At 39.6% G+C, this 15489-nt stretch overlaps 2 protein-coding genes across 5 annotated transcripts; one reads left to right on the forward strand and one right to left on the reverse strand.

The window, feature by feature from the left end:
* The first annotated feature begins 1138 nt into the window (after positions 1 to 1138).
* On the forward strand, positions 1139 to 7078 carry ahsa1b (AHA1, activator of heat shock protein ATPase homolog 1b). Its single transcript, XM_085257508.1, has 9 exons — positions 1139 to 1391; positions 2712 to 2902; positions 3299 to 3381; positions 3476 to 3593; positions 4845 to 4936; positions 5213 to 5341; positions 5458 to 5559; positions 5685 to 5736; positions 6052 to 7078. Exons 1-9 carry the CDS (start codon positions 1312 to 1314, stop codon positions 6222 to 6224), a joined length of 1020 nt encoding a protein of 339 aa, XP_085113634.1. The 5' UTR covers positions 1139 to 1311; the 3' UTR covers positions 6225 to 7078.
* Positions 7079 to 7111: 33 nt separating this feature from the next.
* On the reverse strand, positions 7112 to 12080 carry LOC146551567 (dr1-associated corepressor). 4 transcript variants are annotated; one of them, XM_085257509.1, is made up of 6 exons: positions 11545 to 12080; positions 10938 to 11010; positions 10446 to 10539; positions 8426 to 8520; positions 8197 to 8296; positions 7112 to 7823 (listed from the first exon to the last, which is right to left on the reverse strand). In XM_085257509.1, exons 1-6 carry the CDS (start codon positions 11584 to 11586, stop codon positions 7685 to 7687), a joined length of 543 nt encoding a protein of 180 aa, XP_085113635.1. In that variant the 5' UTR covers positions 11587 to 12080; the 3' UTR covers positions 7112 to 7684. The 4 variants fall into 4 exon arrangements, with proteins under 4 accessions (XP_085113635.1, XP_085113636.1, XP_085113638.1 ...); XM_085257510.1 differs by having other exon boundaries at positions 8235 to 8296; positions 8407 to 8520; XM_085257512.1 differs by having other exon boundaries at positions 7661 to 7823; positions 8235 to 8296.
* Positions 12081 to 15489: the final 3409 nt, after the last annotated feature.

Genomic DNA, 15489 nt, shown 5'->3' on the forward strand with positions numbered 1-15489 from the left:
TATTCATGTTGTTTCTGAAAGTTGCAGCAGAAATCGAGACTCATCGGACCAGGCAGGATTTTTCCAATCTTTAATTGTGCATTGTTGATGCGCCTGTGTGAACTGTAGCCTGAGTTTGCTGTTCTTGCTGCTATGAAATTTATGAAATATTCAGTCTGTGTCTACATGCCTAAATGCATTGAGTTGCTCTGTGATTAGATAGCCATGTTACTGAGCAGCTGAATGGTAAATGGCCTGTATTTATATAGCGCTTTTCTAGTCCCTAAGGACCCCAAAGCGCTTTACACATCCAGTCATCCACCCATTCACACACACATTCACACACTGGTGATGGCAAGCTACATTGTAGCCACAGCCACCCTGGGGCGCACTGACAGAGGCGAGGCTGTCGGACACTGGCGCCACCGGGCCCTCTGACCACCACCAGTGGTCAACGGGTGAAGTGTCTGGTGAGTGGACACCAGCCATTTTTTTTTAACTCACAGCAAAGGGAACATACCTAAATAAAAGCTCATGCTATACTCACTCAAACTCTAGGTGAGAATCTGCTGACATGGACTTAATCCCTCACGGTCTTCCACTCATTTTTATAATCACTGTCTAATATCACAGGTTTTTACTTCAAGATATGTAAAATGTTTAGGCCATGCCATCAGAAGTTTCACTAAGAGTTGTTTTCATAATTAATCAGTTATTTTGTCCAAAAATTGCCCCATAGCTGTGAAAAGTCTCCATTTTCATAAACCTGAGGGTGAGGCCTTAATTTGTCTTCCCCTTGCAAACAGCCAAGAACAGACAAAAGAAGTACATCCTTAAAATTAAAAACAAAAACAATGGAACATTTACAAATTTTGTGTGGTTGGTTTAAAAAAAAAATGCTTGTAAAAGTAATTTGTATGAGTAGTTCATGTGAGCCTGGCAGAATGAAGCGTTTCTTTAGGAAAAAACAAACATTTGAAATGGAAAATAAAAACAAGTCTTTTCAAAGTTCATCTATCTGTGTATGTATTTACTTAGTTATTTGCTTACTTACTTATTTTTATTTTTGTAGTTCCAGAAGTCTGCATTCCTAACGCGGAACTATTCTTCAGACTTCCGGCAAAGGGGGGACATTTTTTACCTCCTTCCACAACGTTCCGTTTCCAGCATTTTCTGTGCTCGGCGAGTAAACGCAGGAGCACCGCTTGAGAGCCCGCAGCAGCCAGAGGCTTCTAGAAACAGCGTGCGCATCGGTGGATAGTCACCGGCAGACACCGGCTTTCTGCTTTTAACATTACACAGTTAAACGTTTCTTATTATTTATTCAACAAAATGGCGAAGTGGGGAGAAGGAGACCCTCGTTGGATTGTAGAGGAGAGAGCTGATGCGACTAATGTCAACAATTGGCATTGGTAAGATCTAATGAAAGGACATTGGTTTTTAGCTGTTAGCCTAATGCTAACACGACACACCGAGCTCCTGTTAGTATCAAACTGTAGTTTATATGTTTAGATTTGGATCAAGTAAGGTTAGGTCATTATTTTGTCTGTAGCCGGCCTCAAGTATTGAGGTATATAAAAGTTTGAAACAATTAGGCGAGCTAACATTGCAGGCGTTCTTAAGTTAGCTTCGCCTGTAGCTAGCCGCTGAAGCTTCAAATGCATGTGTAACGGCTTTTAACATCAGTAGCGTTAAAATGCAGCATGACTAATTGTATCTACTGCAGTATTCTGGTGTAGTAACAAGCTTTATAGTCTCTCGCATTTGGTAAGTTTACGGTTACCAATGTTTCATCGGTTGCACCAGAACACGTGTGGTAGCCCCAATTACAACGTGACTGCATTTTTTTATAACTGCCCTACGCAAAATAATACGAATGAATTCATAGTTTGTAAATATGGCATTTGTTCGTCTTCTGTAATGATCCCGGAGCATTTGATTACTGGCTTTTCTCTGTAGCAGCCATACTAAAGGGGCGCTGTCACCAGTCAACTAGAATGTGGTTCTCAGATTTGTCACTTAAGCCGGTCTGTGCCCACCTTCCAGCTGTGGTGACCTCCTAAAATACATTTGTATCTAGCAGAGGATTAGAAAGCTGATGTCAGAGGCCATCTGACTGGGTGATCCAATTGTGACGTCCTGAGTAGTTACCAGTAATGTACACAACAACTGTACACAGTTGTTGTTGTTGGGTGTTTTTTGTTTGATCTCCCCCTTTTGTGTTATGAAGATAAAGAACCCTTCCCACTATATATTGTTTTAAACACATTTAACTAGTGCATAATGAGTGGCCATATAGGGTGAATCTGATTCAGTCATGTGAGGAGAGGTTCCAGTAGGAAAGGCATCCGGTGTAAAGCCTCTGCCAAATTAAACATGTGGAGCTTCCCGCTGTGGCAACTCCTTGTGAATAAGAGAGCAGATCCAAGTACCATGATCTTCCTCTTGCTAGTTTACAATTGATGTGACTGAGCAGGTAAATCTTGGCCAGTCTAGCCTCACATTTGCCAAACGACCAGTGTCAAACAGACATATGTTTGATGACATGTCAGTGCATCTCATGTTTGGGATTCAGAAAACAAATTTCCCAGTTGAGTATGACTGCAAACACTTTGAAAATACATTGAGAAGAAGGCTTGTAAAGTGCACAATCCTTAGTTAAGGTGTTGGGGTTTTTTGTTCCCTGTTCGGATGTGCTCACTTATCTTTGTGGTCTCTGCTGGACTTTGCAGGACGGAAAGAGATGCAACAAACTGGTCATCAGATAAGTTAAAATCTCTGCTTCTTGGATTGAGCGTGGAGAATGAGGAGGGAACGTGTGAAGTGACAGAAGTCAGCAAGGTGGAAGGAGAGGCCTCGATTAATAACCGCAAAGGGAAACTTATTTTCTTTTATGAGTGGAACGTGAAAGCTACTTGGACTGGTAAGTAGAAAACTAGCATTATTGTTTGTTTTATTTAAGGCAGTAGTTTGGTTTTAATTGTATCTCTGAAACTGGTCGTTTGGCTGCTAACAGTGGCAGTTACCGTCATTGCTTCCAGACTATAATTTAGCAGGCACTGAGACTTAATCAGCATTGTGCCAGCTTGTTTGCAAACATCTTGAATGCAGGGCACGATCTCTTATATGGTGAAGTTTTACAGCTCAGCCTTTAACAGGTAGATTTTTATATCTAATAGGGGGAAAAAGCTTCAGTGGCTTATAGAGAAGAGTGACTGAGCTAATATGTTGCATTTTTATTATCGTTACTAAAATAGGAGGCAGGTTTGAAGAGGCTTTGAATCTTTGCTGACATGTTTATTCTTTTTTGTTTGAACAGGAAAGTCAAAAGCAGGAGTCGAGTATAAAGGAACAATTGAAGTTCCAAACCTGTCTGATGAAAATGACATGGAGGATCTTGATGTAAGTTTCACCAAAGCACATGTGCACACTGATTCAGGCTGGCTGGAAGGTGGAGGAAGAGTTTACCGAGTTTACTTTCCTGTGTCGTGTCCAGATTTCTGTATCATTGAACAAAGATGAACCCGACACGCTGCTGATGAACCTGATGAAAACGAAAGGAGTGGATAAATTCCGCGACGCATTGCAGAGCTACGTTGGGTTCTTAAAAACAGGTGAGCTAACGAACAGCAAATTTCTCCCAGAGCCTAATTGCTGAACACATTGAGATTATGCATGATTGTAAATCGTTAAACTCTTTTTGGGTAGAATTTGCGTTAAGAGTTTGCCAGATTCAGTTTAGGTCAAAGAAAAGGGTCAAATGCTTACCGTATTTTCCGGACTACAAAGCGCACCTGAATATTAGCCGCACAAGCTAAAATCAGGGGAAAATCCTGTTTTGTACATACATTAGCCGCACCTGACTAAAGGCCGCAGGTGTTTCAATGTTGACTTATCATATGTAAGAGAATATGCACAAAGGGAATTGTCAGGAAAGAGATGGCTGTTTGGAGACACACCCCTTTTATTAATATTTTGAAAAACAAGTTAGGGGTACATATTTGCATAACTTTTTAGGGTATATGTACAAGTACCGGTAATTACAAGTACAAAACATGTACTGTGCTTCATAAATGAGTAACAAATGTAGTACATAACAATAACCTACAGCACACCAGAAAAATAGATTCAGCCTACCTTTTAGGCTCAGGTGCAGTGACACGGCTTTAACAAGAAGAAAAGTCAGTCATTCACCACCATCTTTCTCTTCTTCCTGTGCACTAAAACCACCAAAGTCCTCTTCTCCAGTGTCGGAAACGAACAGGCTCAGGATGGCTTCGTCATCCACTCTCAGCTTCTCTCCTTCGTTGTCACTTTCAAAACCAAAGAAATCCTCGTTGTCAGTGTCAGAGTCGAACACCCTCTGAAGGGCCGTGGCGGTGTCCTCCTCTCCATCATGCAGCAGTCCAGCCCTTCGAAATCCGTTGGTGATCATGGATGTTTTCACACTTTTCCACACTGTCAGAATCCACCGGTGGAGCATAACTTGCTTTTCGCAAGTTTATCGCCGCTCATCATCCACGCCTCCAGCTGAACGCGTAGTGCTACTTTGAAGTTTGTTTTTCGCGCTACTTCGTACGGCACTACGTTGCCTGGCGGATGGACATGTGACCAACATACCACTCTTGAACCCCGATACTGTGTGTCTGATCACATGCCCTTCCGCCAGGCAACGTAGTGCCGTACAAGAGCGGAACAAACAAAACAAATCGTCTTACGATATCACAAAAATCATGGACAATCCATAGAAAAGCCGCACCTGACTAAAAGCCGCAGGGTTCAAAGCTTGTGCAAAAAGTAGCGGCTTATAGCCCGAAAATTGCGGTATATTTATACAAATTCTTCTTTCTTTTTTTTAATTGCAGAATTCACACAGGGGATGATCCTACCCACAGCCAATGGTGTGGCCAAACCACAGTCCACATCACAGTCCAAAGCTAAGCTGGATAAAACTGAGGTTGGTGCACATCAATCACATAGTAAAGATTTTGGACTTTGACACTCACTTTGTCCCCATTTTATTTACTCTGATACCCGAAGCAGTGTTAAGCCTGCTTTCTGTGGTTAAATTCCCACCATTCAGTTGTTGTTCATGTCAGATTACGTGGAAGGTTTAAAGCAGTTTCTAGTTACGTCAAAAATTATGACGTTTCTGCAGAAGTCTAAACCAGGCTTTAGTTATGGCACATAAACTGATCCGTGCTCACCAGACTTCTATGCTTGTGTGGAACAGATTTCCTCCTCTGCCAGCACAGCCACTCCCGTCAACACCGGCGTCAAGATCCCCACCTGTAAATTTACACTGAAAGAAACGTTTCTCACCTCACCAGCTGAACTCTACAGGGTCTTTCTGAACAGAGAGGTGAGCCTCAGCTGTGTGTTTGATTGGAAACCCAGGCTGTGGTTGTGTCTTGTTAAGTCTTTCAGTAAAAATGGACTTTGCTTCTTTTGATTTTGGGGCTTCTTGTCAATAAACAGATGGTTCAGGCGTTCACGCGTGGTTCAGCCACAGTGGATGGAGAGAAGGGCGGAAAGTTTCGTCTGCTAGATGGAAATATTCTGGGCGAGTTCACAGAGCTGGTGAGTCTGATCTATGACATTTAAAAATAAGCATTTGTGTATATGAATCATTTACTTGACTGTACTGCACCACATTAACGTCACTTTACCTGAGTAAATTCTAACACAAGTCCTCTTGCTTTCAGGTTCCAGATGAGAAAATAGTTATGAAGTGGCGGTATAACACCTGGCCCTGTGGTAGGTTTCTATTTTTCAGTATGTGGGAACAGTGCTTACTATCATACAACAAACTGGACCATTTAAATTCAAATTTGAAAAAAAAATGTACTAGTATAGATGAATTCAAACACATAAACTGTGAAATAATAATTGCACAGCAGTGGTTTGTGTTATGGCTCAATAAAAAGGTCAGCTTTTCATTCACCTACTATAATTTTATCCTCATCTGTAGCTCACTTCAGGGTCAAAAATTATCTCCTCGGATCTCTCTTCCTTTTATGCTATCGTGCTTTTATAGTTAAAAGTATGGATTTATTTTTTTTTTTGCCACAGAGCACTACGCCACGATCACAATGACGTTCTTGGACCGGAGCAGCGAGACAGAGCTGAAGGTGGAGTATCGAGGCGTCCCAAACAGCCAGGAGGAGCAGACGAAAGAGGGCTGGAAGAGATACTACTTCGAATCTATTAAACAGACATTTGGCTACGGAGCACGGCTCTTCTGAAAACTGTGTACTGTAGTGCTGTTTTGTTTTGGTTTTCTTTCCTGTTTTGGATTTTTAATCTTTTGTCCTTCGATCTCTGGCACATCCGACTGTAAACTCAGAGCACGACTTAACAGAAGAGACAGCATAAGTGAGGCCAATCCATCACCTCTCTGTGTGTAAATGTTTTCTTTTCTGAGCATATTTAAAATCAATCTTTGTTTTTGTTCCCCCTCCTTCAGTATTTGGATCAGTTGTTCAAAGGATGGAATGGACCGTGCCTTTGGGACTCGGGATAAATAATGGATTGAATAAAACAAAGGGATCTATCGCACCACTACTTCAAATTGGCCTCTACGTCTATAAATATGTAATTATTGCAGGAGATAAACAGAAATGTTTTCTTTTATTTGAAAAACAATGTTTAAAAAATGAATGTTTATTTTTTACTTGTATTGCTCATTTTGAGTCATTGTAGTGAAGATGCATGTTTTCATTCCAAACTGCCCCCCATATGGAAGAATGACGTCCGATCACCTGCAGCGGAGCAGGACTGTACTCCAGCTTGTTCCTCTGAGACTAGATTGGATGCTCATTACAAGTGTAGCGTCTGTCAGCGTGGATCAGCAGGAGGAACGTTAGCGAACCTCATCAGTGCTGGGACATGGAAACAGTCTCACCTCCTCATGCAGGTCACTGCGTAGCAACTGAAGAGAGATGTTTTTGCTTTATTTGGTTTCAAAATGTTAAAAAAAAAAAAAAATCCAGTAAAAATAACCTTTCAGAACAGAGTGCATCTATTTATTCCTCATTTCACGCCATCACAGTGTAAAAAGGTTAGTTTACTGGAATAAACCAATCCCTATATGCTTGCGACTTGTTTTTATTCAACTTCTTTACATTCGAACTATCTGGAGATTCCAATTATTTATTTACATAAGTTATTTATTTTCATATATGCAAAAATCTTTAAAACTTTTAATTTACAAGTGCTCTAAAAATAGACACCACAAAGGCCACTATTTCTTAAAATAAGCACTTAGTTTGGTTTTAAAGATTGCTGCACATCCTACCGGAAAACAAAAACAAGCAAAAAATAAAGTAATACACTGAAAGGATCTAATTTGTATCAAAGAATATACATCTTCAAAATACAGTAAAAAAAAAAAAAGAGCTGCACACTGTCTAAAAGTGTTCCAGAATAATCTCAAAACTCAATATTGTAATCTAAATAGCATCATTATTCAAGCATGTACTGCTCTACAAACACAATTTCCTAATCAGCAAGAAGGAAAAAAAAAAATCTACAACTCAGTGCAAACTTCCACAAAAGATTCAAGTGATCCTAAAATATATCTGCTCCAAACAAAGATCCCTTATCCTCCCAAGAAAAGGAACTCTTTATTTACCCAAAAGCTGGACTTGAGCTAACGAAACAACTTGTATGTAGACGTCAGCTGAAGTATTGCGATTACTTAGCCTCACGTATTTGTGACCAAAATCCAGGACAGCAGAGACAAAAGACAAATGTAAGGAGACATAATGAAATGAGGCGCTGCTGTGACTTCACAGCGGCTTCCGCTGGTTGCACAGTCATAAGCAGATGTAGAGCTCCGACTCCTGGAAGGAGGAGAGGAAATGATTGACTAACTGAAACAAGAAGGGGTATTAACATGTCCGCAAAGTTCATAAGCTCTTAGTAACCAAGGTAACTGATAAGAATTTGTTCTCCGTCTTCACCCTTTCACCCACGGATCACCACAACCGTTCTCTAGACAAGACAAACACTGCTGAGGTAAGAAGTACTCTACACTTTTTCAGAGTAAAATTATCACTATGGCCTCAAGGGGGCGCTGCTGCAGCTTTTAGCATGCAACACAAAAGTGTCCACTACTGCTCGAGTGCCAGAAACACAAGTACACACATTCTGAGAGCTGATTGGTTCGGTTCACATGTTAGTTGGAGTAAGATTTTGTTTTTAGTTACTACGTACGCTGGCACTCGAGTCGTTGTCAAGTGAGTCGAGGCTACCTTGCGGAGCCATTTCCTCCACTTCAGGTGGTTTTTTAACAGAAACTTCATGCTGTTTGTTCCTTGAAACAAAGAAAAGGTCAATTATCATAAGAATTTAATAATGTTGAGGGCATTTGGAGGCTTTTTAAGAAGGAATTAGTTACATTGACATTAAAGGTACACTCTCTACCTGTATAAAGGCCACATACTCATGCTTCTGTTGTCCTTCTGGCTTGTAGGCGTGGTTTGTGCTACCAAGTCTTTGAGAAAATGGAAGAGCTTTTCTGACTCTATGCATTGCTTCCTATAAAAGCACAAAATGTAATACATTATATGCCAACTTTTCATATACATGCATGTGAACGACATGCTAAAGAGAAAAAAAAGCAAACAAACTGACAGTATATTGATTTCATTTGCTTTTTTTGTTAAATATTCAATTTATTTTATTGGGGATAACTAATGTTAAGAGCCTAGGAACTGTTTTAAAAACAACAGCATACAGTATTCTTGATTCTTGAGCCACCGCTGATTCTTTATATAAAAAAAAACAGACTTTTCTTATAATTTCTTATAAAATGGTCCAGAACAATAACTCCCCAAGCTTTCTGAAGGTCTTTCAAAGTTTTTCTTCAAACATTGGCCTCTTTTTCACTAACTTTCAGTCCAGTCCTTGTACCTGAATATTTTTATAGGAATGGTTTTTGTTTATGCTACTTAACATTGACCTATGAACCTTAAAAGGCCACGTAACTAAAGTAAGACGACCCATTTTGGTCTCATCCTTAACAAATAGGGGGGGGGGGGGTCATTAAAGACCTGGCACAGGACCTAAAAGCTGCATTTGAACCTTCAATTGATCCATCTCTGTTTCGCTCAAGCCTCATCAGAAATGATCTCAGTGGAATGGTGGCTGTCAAGAAGCCATTAGTAAGGAAGGGAAACAGAGGAAAAAGGCTGAGGTATACCAAAATATACAAAAACACGACTGAAAATCAGAGGCAACAATGGCAAAATGACACAACATTTGAAATTTTTGGTTCAAATTGTTGTGAAGCAGTATGGAAGAGTTCAGGAGAAAGGCACAACATGTCTGTTTGCAGCCATCTGTAAAACATGGTAGAGGTTCTGCCAAGTTTGAAAAGCAATGCCAGCATCACTGGCTGCAGGATCATGTGATCCCCAGCATCACTGGCTACCAACACATGACGCTACCATCAGATTTTGATCCACCATGCAAAAACAAAGTATCTAATTGGCAGAATTTCATTTGTCAGCATGACCATACACACTTCCAATGCAGTAAAAGCATACATGGACAGAAAAAACACACAGTGGGACAATATCAGTCATGGATTGGCCTCCCAAGACTCTGGACCTCAAAATCAGTGAAGCAATCTTGGATTGTCATCACAGAGATCACAACAAAAGGCAGCCAACATCGAAAGAAGAGCTTTGAATGTCCTTCAAAAATCCTGGAGAACTATTCCCACTTAATGAAATGACAAGACGGAGATTTCAGGCTGTGTTGAAGAATGAAGGTCCTCGTACCAAATATCGATTTTCATGGTTGTTAAAAATGTACAAACTCTATGTTTTATAAGTATGTCGGTGCATGTTTCAATAAATCGCTGCATCTATTTTCCATTTTCCTAGCAAAGTATAAAGAAGTAAGAGGTGGATCAAGATTGTTGCACAGTACTGTAACCTGTTCAGTCATTTTTTTAGTTGAAATTTGTGAGGAACCTCGTGCGTAGTAAGTCTGAGTGAATGCTGTCATATTCAGTTAGATATGAACAATATTATAATTGCACGTATGTCTTCTTCATCTTCACAAAAGACAGTTTGCACGCCTGCAGCAGTCGAAGGTGCGCATAGATCTCGTGAAAATATCTGCCTCACTTACACTCATAATATTTCTCTTCCAGTGTGAAACCCTAAAGCACTGCTTTCAGAGATGAGGACAGAAAGTGAAACAGGTCATGTGAACCAGACTCACTGACAATAGGAGCTGGCTTTAGTTTATTGCTTCCAGCTGTTTTTGGAAGTCTTTCATCTAAATGTTCTTCTGTGAGCATAGAGTGTTGCATGCATTTACGCACAGGGCACAACACTGCTGATTTCATTAATTACGTCTACATATACCATCATTTTAGCATCTTGGTTGGATTAGTCTTGATTAATTCATAATCTCATATACTTGAGCTCAAATAACAAAGTCTTACTTACATGTGAGCCACAGACACAACAGCGCTGAGCTTGGACTCTGTAATCACGCAGGTTTTGGTCAGCAGAGACTTCAGGAATATCTCCAAGGCCCGAGCTTATTGATGCAGTATGGGATTTCACAGCTCTACAACACTTTCAGCATGTATTTACATACTTGCTTTGACATAATACAGTTACCATTTAACACTAGCTAACATCAAATATCCACACCATCACAGCAGAAAACAGTTCCTATCACCTGGAGGGATGTATCTTAGTGCAATAAACTGAACAATTTATTGTTGAGCCATTGTGTGTATTCGCTTTAATCAGCCTAAATTAATGTTTAATTCAGTCTAACCAATATCCAATACCTAAAACAACAAGATTCATTAGGACAGTTTATTTATTTTGCTAAGCGATTGGCACTTGAACGCAACTGACTTTAACTCCCAGCAAGTGCCTCAGGAGAAGCTGGAAGAAGATGCTGCTTCGGCAACTCATAAAGGATACATATGATTACAGGAACTGCCATCGCCATCCGGCCCACCTCAGCGTCCTTCTGCATGATTTTTCTGATGCGCCTCTGGCAACAATATCAAAGAGTTTACAGCTGTTCAAGCAAATGGAAGTTACGGTGCATTGAGGAGCACTGAGTAAACTGCATGTAACTGATGAAATAACTGTTAATAGCAGCTGAAGGTGGGGTTTTTTAATGGTTCATATGTGAAAAACAATGTGTGACATGTATGTACCAACTATTTATACTACAAAATAGGCCTACATACATTTCATTAAAAAGGAAAACAAGTTTCCCAACCACAACATAAAAAATGGAAGGAACAGAAAGCACAACGTCCTGCAAACTCGTATTCATTGAAAAAACATCGAAACACCTTATATAATGGTACCGTTTTTTGTTGTTGTTTTTTAACGAGTAAGTAATTTAGCCTAGTAGAGCTAAAGCATTTTTATTAACATATCTCCTAGTTTGCTAGGCTAGCTCGCTAATAAACATGATTTCCAGCAGTCTTTGAATGCAACAGTTGTCACACGACTACAGTTACCCGTTAGCTCGTTTGGCAGCTTTAATTTTCCACATTATTCCACATTTACTCACAGCAGGGAAGCGTACGTTATATCTTCTCTTCTGTCCGGACATTTTCGTTGCTTTAATCCGCGCCGCTCGAACACAGTTTTCATATTTTTACCGCAAATCGCTGCTTCGTCCATATGTTTACCTTCAGCAGGAAGAACCCCGCAAAAAATGCCCCAGAAAAGAAAAAACACACACCTGAGGTCAACCTGTCCTGACCCCGACAATGACGTCATCACACTGGCGCGTTAACAACTCGTGCTAAAAATGGTTTTAAAAAAATTCAAAACGTTAACTATTTAGGACTTTAGATACCATTGATGTCAGTTCAAATGTATTTATATAGTACCAGTTCACAACAACATTCTCAGCAAGACGCTTTACGTTGGCAGGTAAAGACCTTACAATATTAGAAACAAAGTCCAATAATCAGATGGCCCCCTATGAGCAAGCTCTTGGCGACAGTGGGAAGGAAAAACTCATTTTTAAAAGCACAAAACCTCCAGCAGAACCAGGTTCAGGGGTTGGGGTGATTGGAAAGAGATAAGAGCAGCGTGAGACAGGACAAAACACACACATGGGAGAAAAAGCCCGAGTTTAATCATCGCTAATGATCAAATTCAATCGAGTTGGATAAACACTTGGAGAGGGAAGAAAGACAAATAAAGTAGAAACACTCAATCCATGGGATATGGGAAGGCCTCAGCAGCCTAGGCCTATTCCAGTATAATCAAGAGATGGTTCAGGGTCACCTTATCCAACACTAATTATAATCTTTATCAAAAACCAAAATTTTAAGCCTAACCTTAAAAGTAGAGAGGGTGTCCAAAAAGTCCAAACTGGAAGCTGGTTCAACAGAAGAGGGCCTGAAAGCTGCCTCTGTCAGGATAATGGGACAAATGTATAATGGGACAAATGACACCTAAAGGACATATCCTGTCAGCAATAACTCCAACATTCCTCACAATGTTACTGTTACTTAACATAGCCATTATTTGATTTATATTGGAATTCATCTATTTATTCATTAATATTACCTACAGCTAACATGACAAATTAAAAAATAAAAGCATGTCCTATAGGCTGCTTTTCAGATTTTGCAGCATTTAGGCCATATATAGGGCCCTCCCCTGCACCACTATGTGCAATTAAAAAAATGAGTGGATGTATGAATTTTGCATTTACTATATTACTGCATGAAAACATCCACATTAATCATGTTAAGTACACAAATAAAGAAATACATATTATTAAATAAGAAGATTTCAAGTTTTTCTGTTGTGGCCACAGGATATTTTTAACACTGAAAGTCCTCTTACATAAGTTCACATTTTAAAGCTGGCCATTTTGCTTTTTTAATACTTCACACAGTTTTTGTTTGCATTCACGCACCATCTGCTGGACTGAAGACCACCCGGAAAACACGGATGTTTTCATTTGCTTGCGGTGACATATTGATCTTCAGCAGAGTATCACTCTGTCTGGACCACTCTGGCTTCACTAATGACTGCAAAGGTTAATCAGATAAGGTTAATCAGTACTCACTGAAAAAGATTATGTAAGACTAATAAAGCATCGACACCAGCAGGATAACTGTTATCTTTACTTTATGCATGCATGTTCTTTTTTTAAACATATTTGTGCCGACTGGTGGTAATTGGTGCATTTTTCATTAACACTTCTAGTCTCAACTAGTTTAGATTTTAACCATTTATAACCTGGGACATTTTTTTTCATGTAGCACCTTTATGGAAAAGGGGAAAAATATAACCAGCCATTATTTCAATTCAAATATATCAACGGGATTTTGGAATAAAAGCATCTTTCTGCTTCTAAGCATTTTATTTGTAGTACTTTTCTTACATACAATTTTAGATCATAAGAATATAAAGGTTAAGTAAGGGATGTCAAACTCATTTTAGATCATGGGCCACACACAGTACAGTCAGCCCACTTTGAGTTTGAACGAGTGAAACTCACCTTTCTGTCAGTGTAAAGAAGTTTAAATACACATTTAATCCCTGACATAGATTATATAAGAAAAAGTGCAATTTCAGCTGTAAATCTAAGTGCTATCGAAATGACAAAGAAATGCTGCTGAAGTAAATGAAAGAAATTACACAACTCTTTTGCAAAATTACAGAAACTTCATGGTAGCTCATTGCCCAGAAAGATTTTTTTAATGTAAACTCATTGTAAATAAGAAAAAAGAAAAGAAAAAAGAATTGTAGGTATTGAAAAAACAGGAATGTTGTTTATTTATTACTTTGGTATATTATGAATTGCCATGTGTGAGATCTTTATCAGAGAAAAGTTGTAAAAGGTATGAAAATACAGTTAAAAGTCCAAAGTTTATGCCCTCCTTTACAGTTTTTGACTCTATCCAATGGACCAGATTCCTGAGCCAATTCTGGCCCCCGGGCCTTATGTTTCACACCCCTGGTTTAGGCCGTCTGCAGTCAAACAAATAAATCCAATTTTCTGCTGATGTGACTGCCTCGCCATTAATGAGTGAACTAAAAAAAACTTAAAATAATATTCACTGCATCTTGATGCATTCTCAATCATCCAGGTAAGTAAATCTCCAAAAGCTGATTCTGTTCATCTGGACGTAGCGTTATCTGCACGCTACGTCCAGATGAACAGAATCAACTTTTGGAGAATATTCACTGCATTCTTATAAAATAACATTGCCCCTCAGCCCATAAAATGCCCTACAACCTGGCATGTTGCAGACCTGGGATTGATTTTCTGCTGAGACGTGCAGATAAATATCTCAACCCTAATTCAGGAAGTGTGGCCTAACAACATTAAAATCAGTTACACTGCCTGATAAAGGTGCATGGCATTGAATATTTATGTGTGGTGGTTGTGGGGAGAGCAAACAAAACAGCCTCCAGTGTGTTTGAGGGGGAGTTTTGAACTTAAGAATCTTGCAGGTGGGGATCTGAGTTTTTGTTTCCCCTCAAGGAATCAACTCGAGTCTTTCCACAGAGAGGAATTTACAGCCACTGTAACTGTAACACTGACTATACAAGAGAGGGAAAAGAAGAGAAATAAACCCAGCCCTGCCAGGACCATGACAAATAGTAATATCTGGCATATTTAGCCAGCTTAGAGTGCTGAGTTCATTATACATTCATAGCACATCATAACAGAATGGAAAAAGTAGTGTTATGTAACGCCACCTGGTGGACAGCTTTTGTGTAGAATAAAGACTCGACAGAGGGATTGGAATCCCACAACTCTGAGTTTTGTTCACTTGAAAAGTTGTAGTACTCGAGACACAAACGAGAGAAATAAAAAAAAAAAGCCTTCTGTGTTGGTTTGCAGGTCCCTGACACGTGGAGCTCAGTCAGTGCATCTTGGAGCATCAGGCCAGTCTACCCAGCCCATTCAGAGGTGGCTATCTTAGTCCTTTCACATTTCTCAGATTGCACATACTGGATTCCTCTCCTTGACTCCTATCCTTAACCCCCTTTGTACTTCCCACCAGTGATGCAGGCAGAGGAGAGAGGGGTGGAGTCAGCAGGCCTTTGACAAAATAAGAGCACCTCTCTTCAACGCTTCATTTTAAAGCAATTTCAGGTAAATATGATCTTTGGCTCAACTGCATTATAACTTATTGTCGTTGTTTTTTATTTTATTAGCCCAACTACATCTGCATTTTATGATGTAGCAATGTTAATAGGGTGTTATATTTTCTGGGCAACTTTCAATTCAATTCACAGCACAGTGCAATTAGAAAAGACATGACACTTTTTATTAATGCACACAGAAACAGTGAAGGGCAGACAGATTGGTCATGCTACATAATTGAAACAACATCTGTGTGCTAGACTTCGTTCATACACTGAAGGTGAAAACGCTTCTGAAGAGAGTGCATTCATACGTCCTGTGTTACAGCTCCTCCTGCATCGTCTTTTTCCTCTTTCCAGGTGATGAGTATGCAAAAATCAGGAAATGTGA

This window comes from Mchenga conophoros, linkage group LG19 (genome assembly GCF_057382185.1).
Source record: "Mchenga conophoros isolate Kocher_MC1m ecotype Shallow Benthic linkage group LG19, M_conophoros_male_GT1.1, whole genome shotgun sequence".
In the NCBI taxonomy this organism is placed as follows: Eukaryota; Metazoa; Chordata; class Actinopteri; order Cichliformes; family Cichlidae; genus Mchenga; species Mchenga conophoros.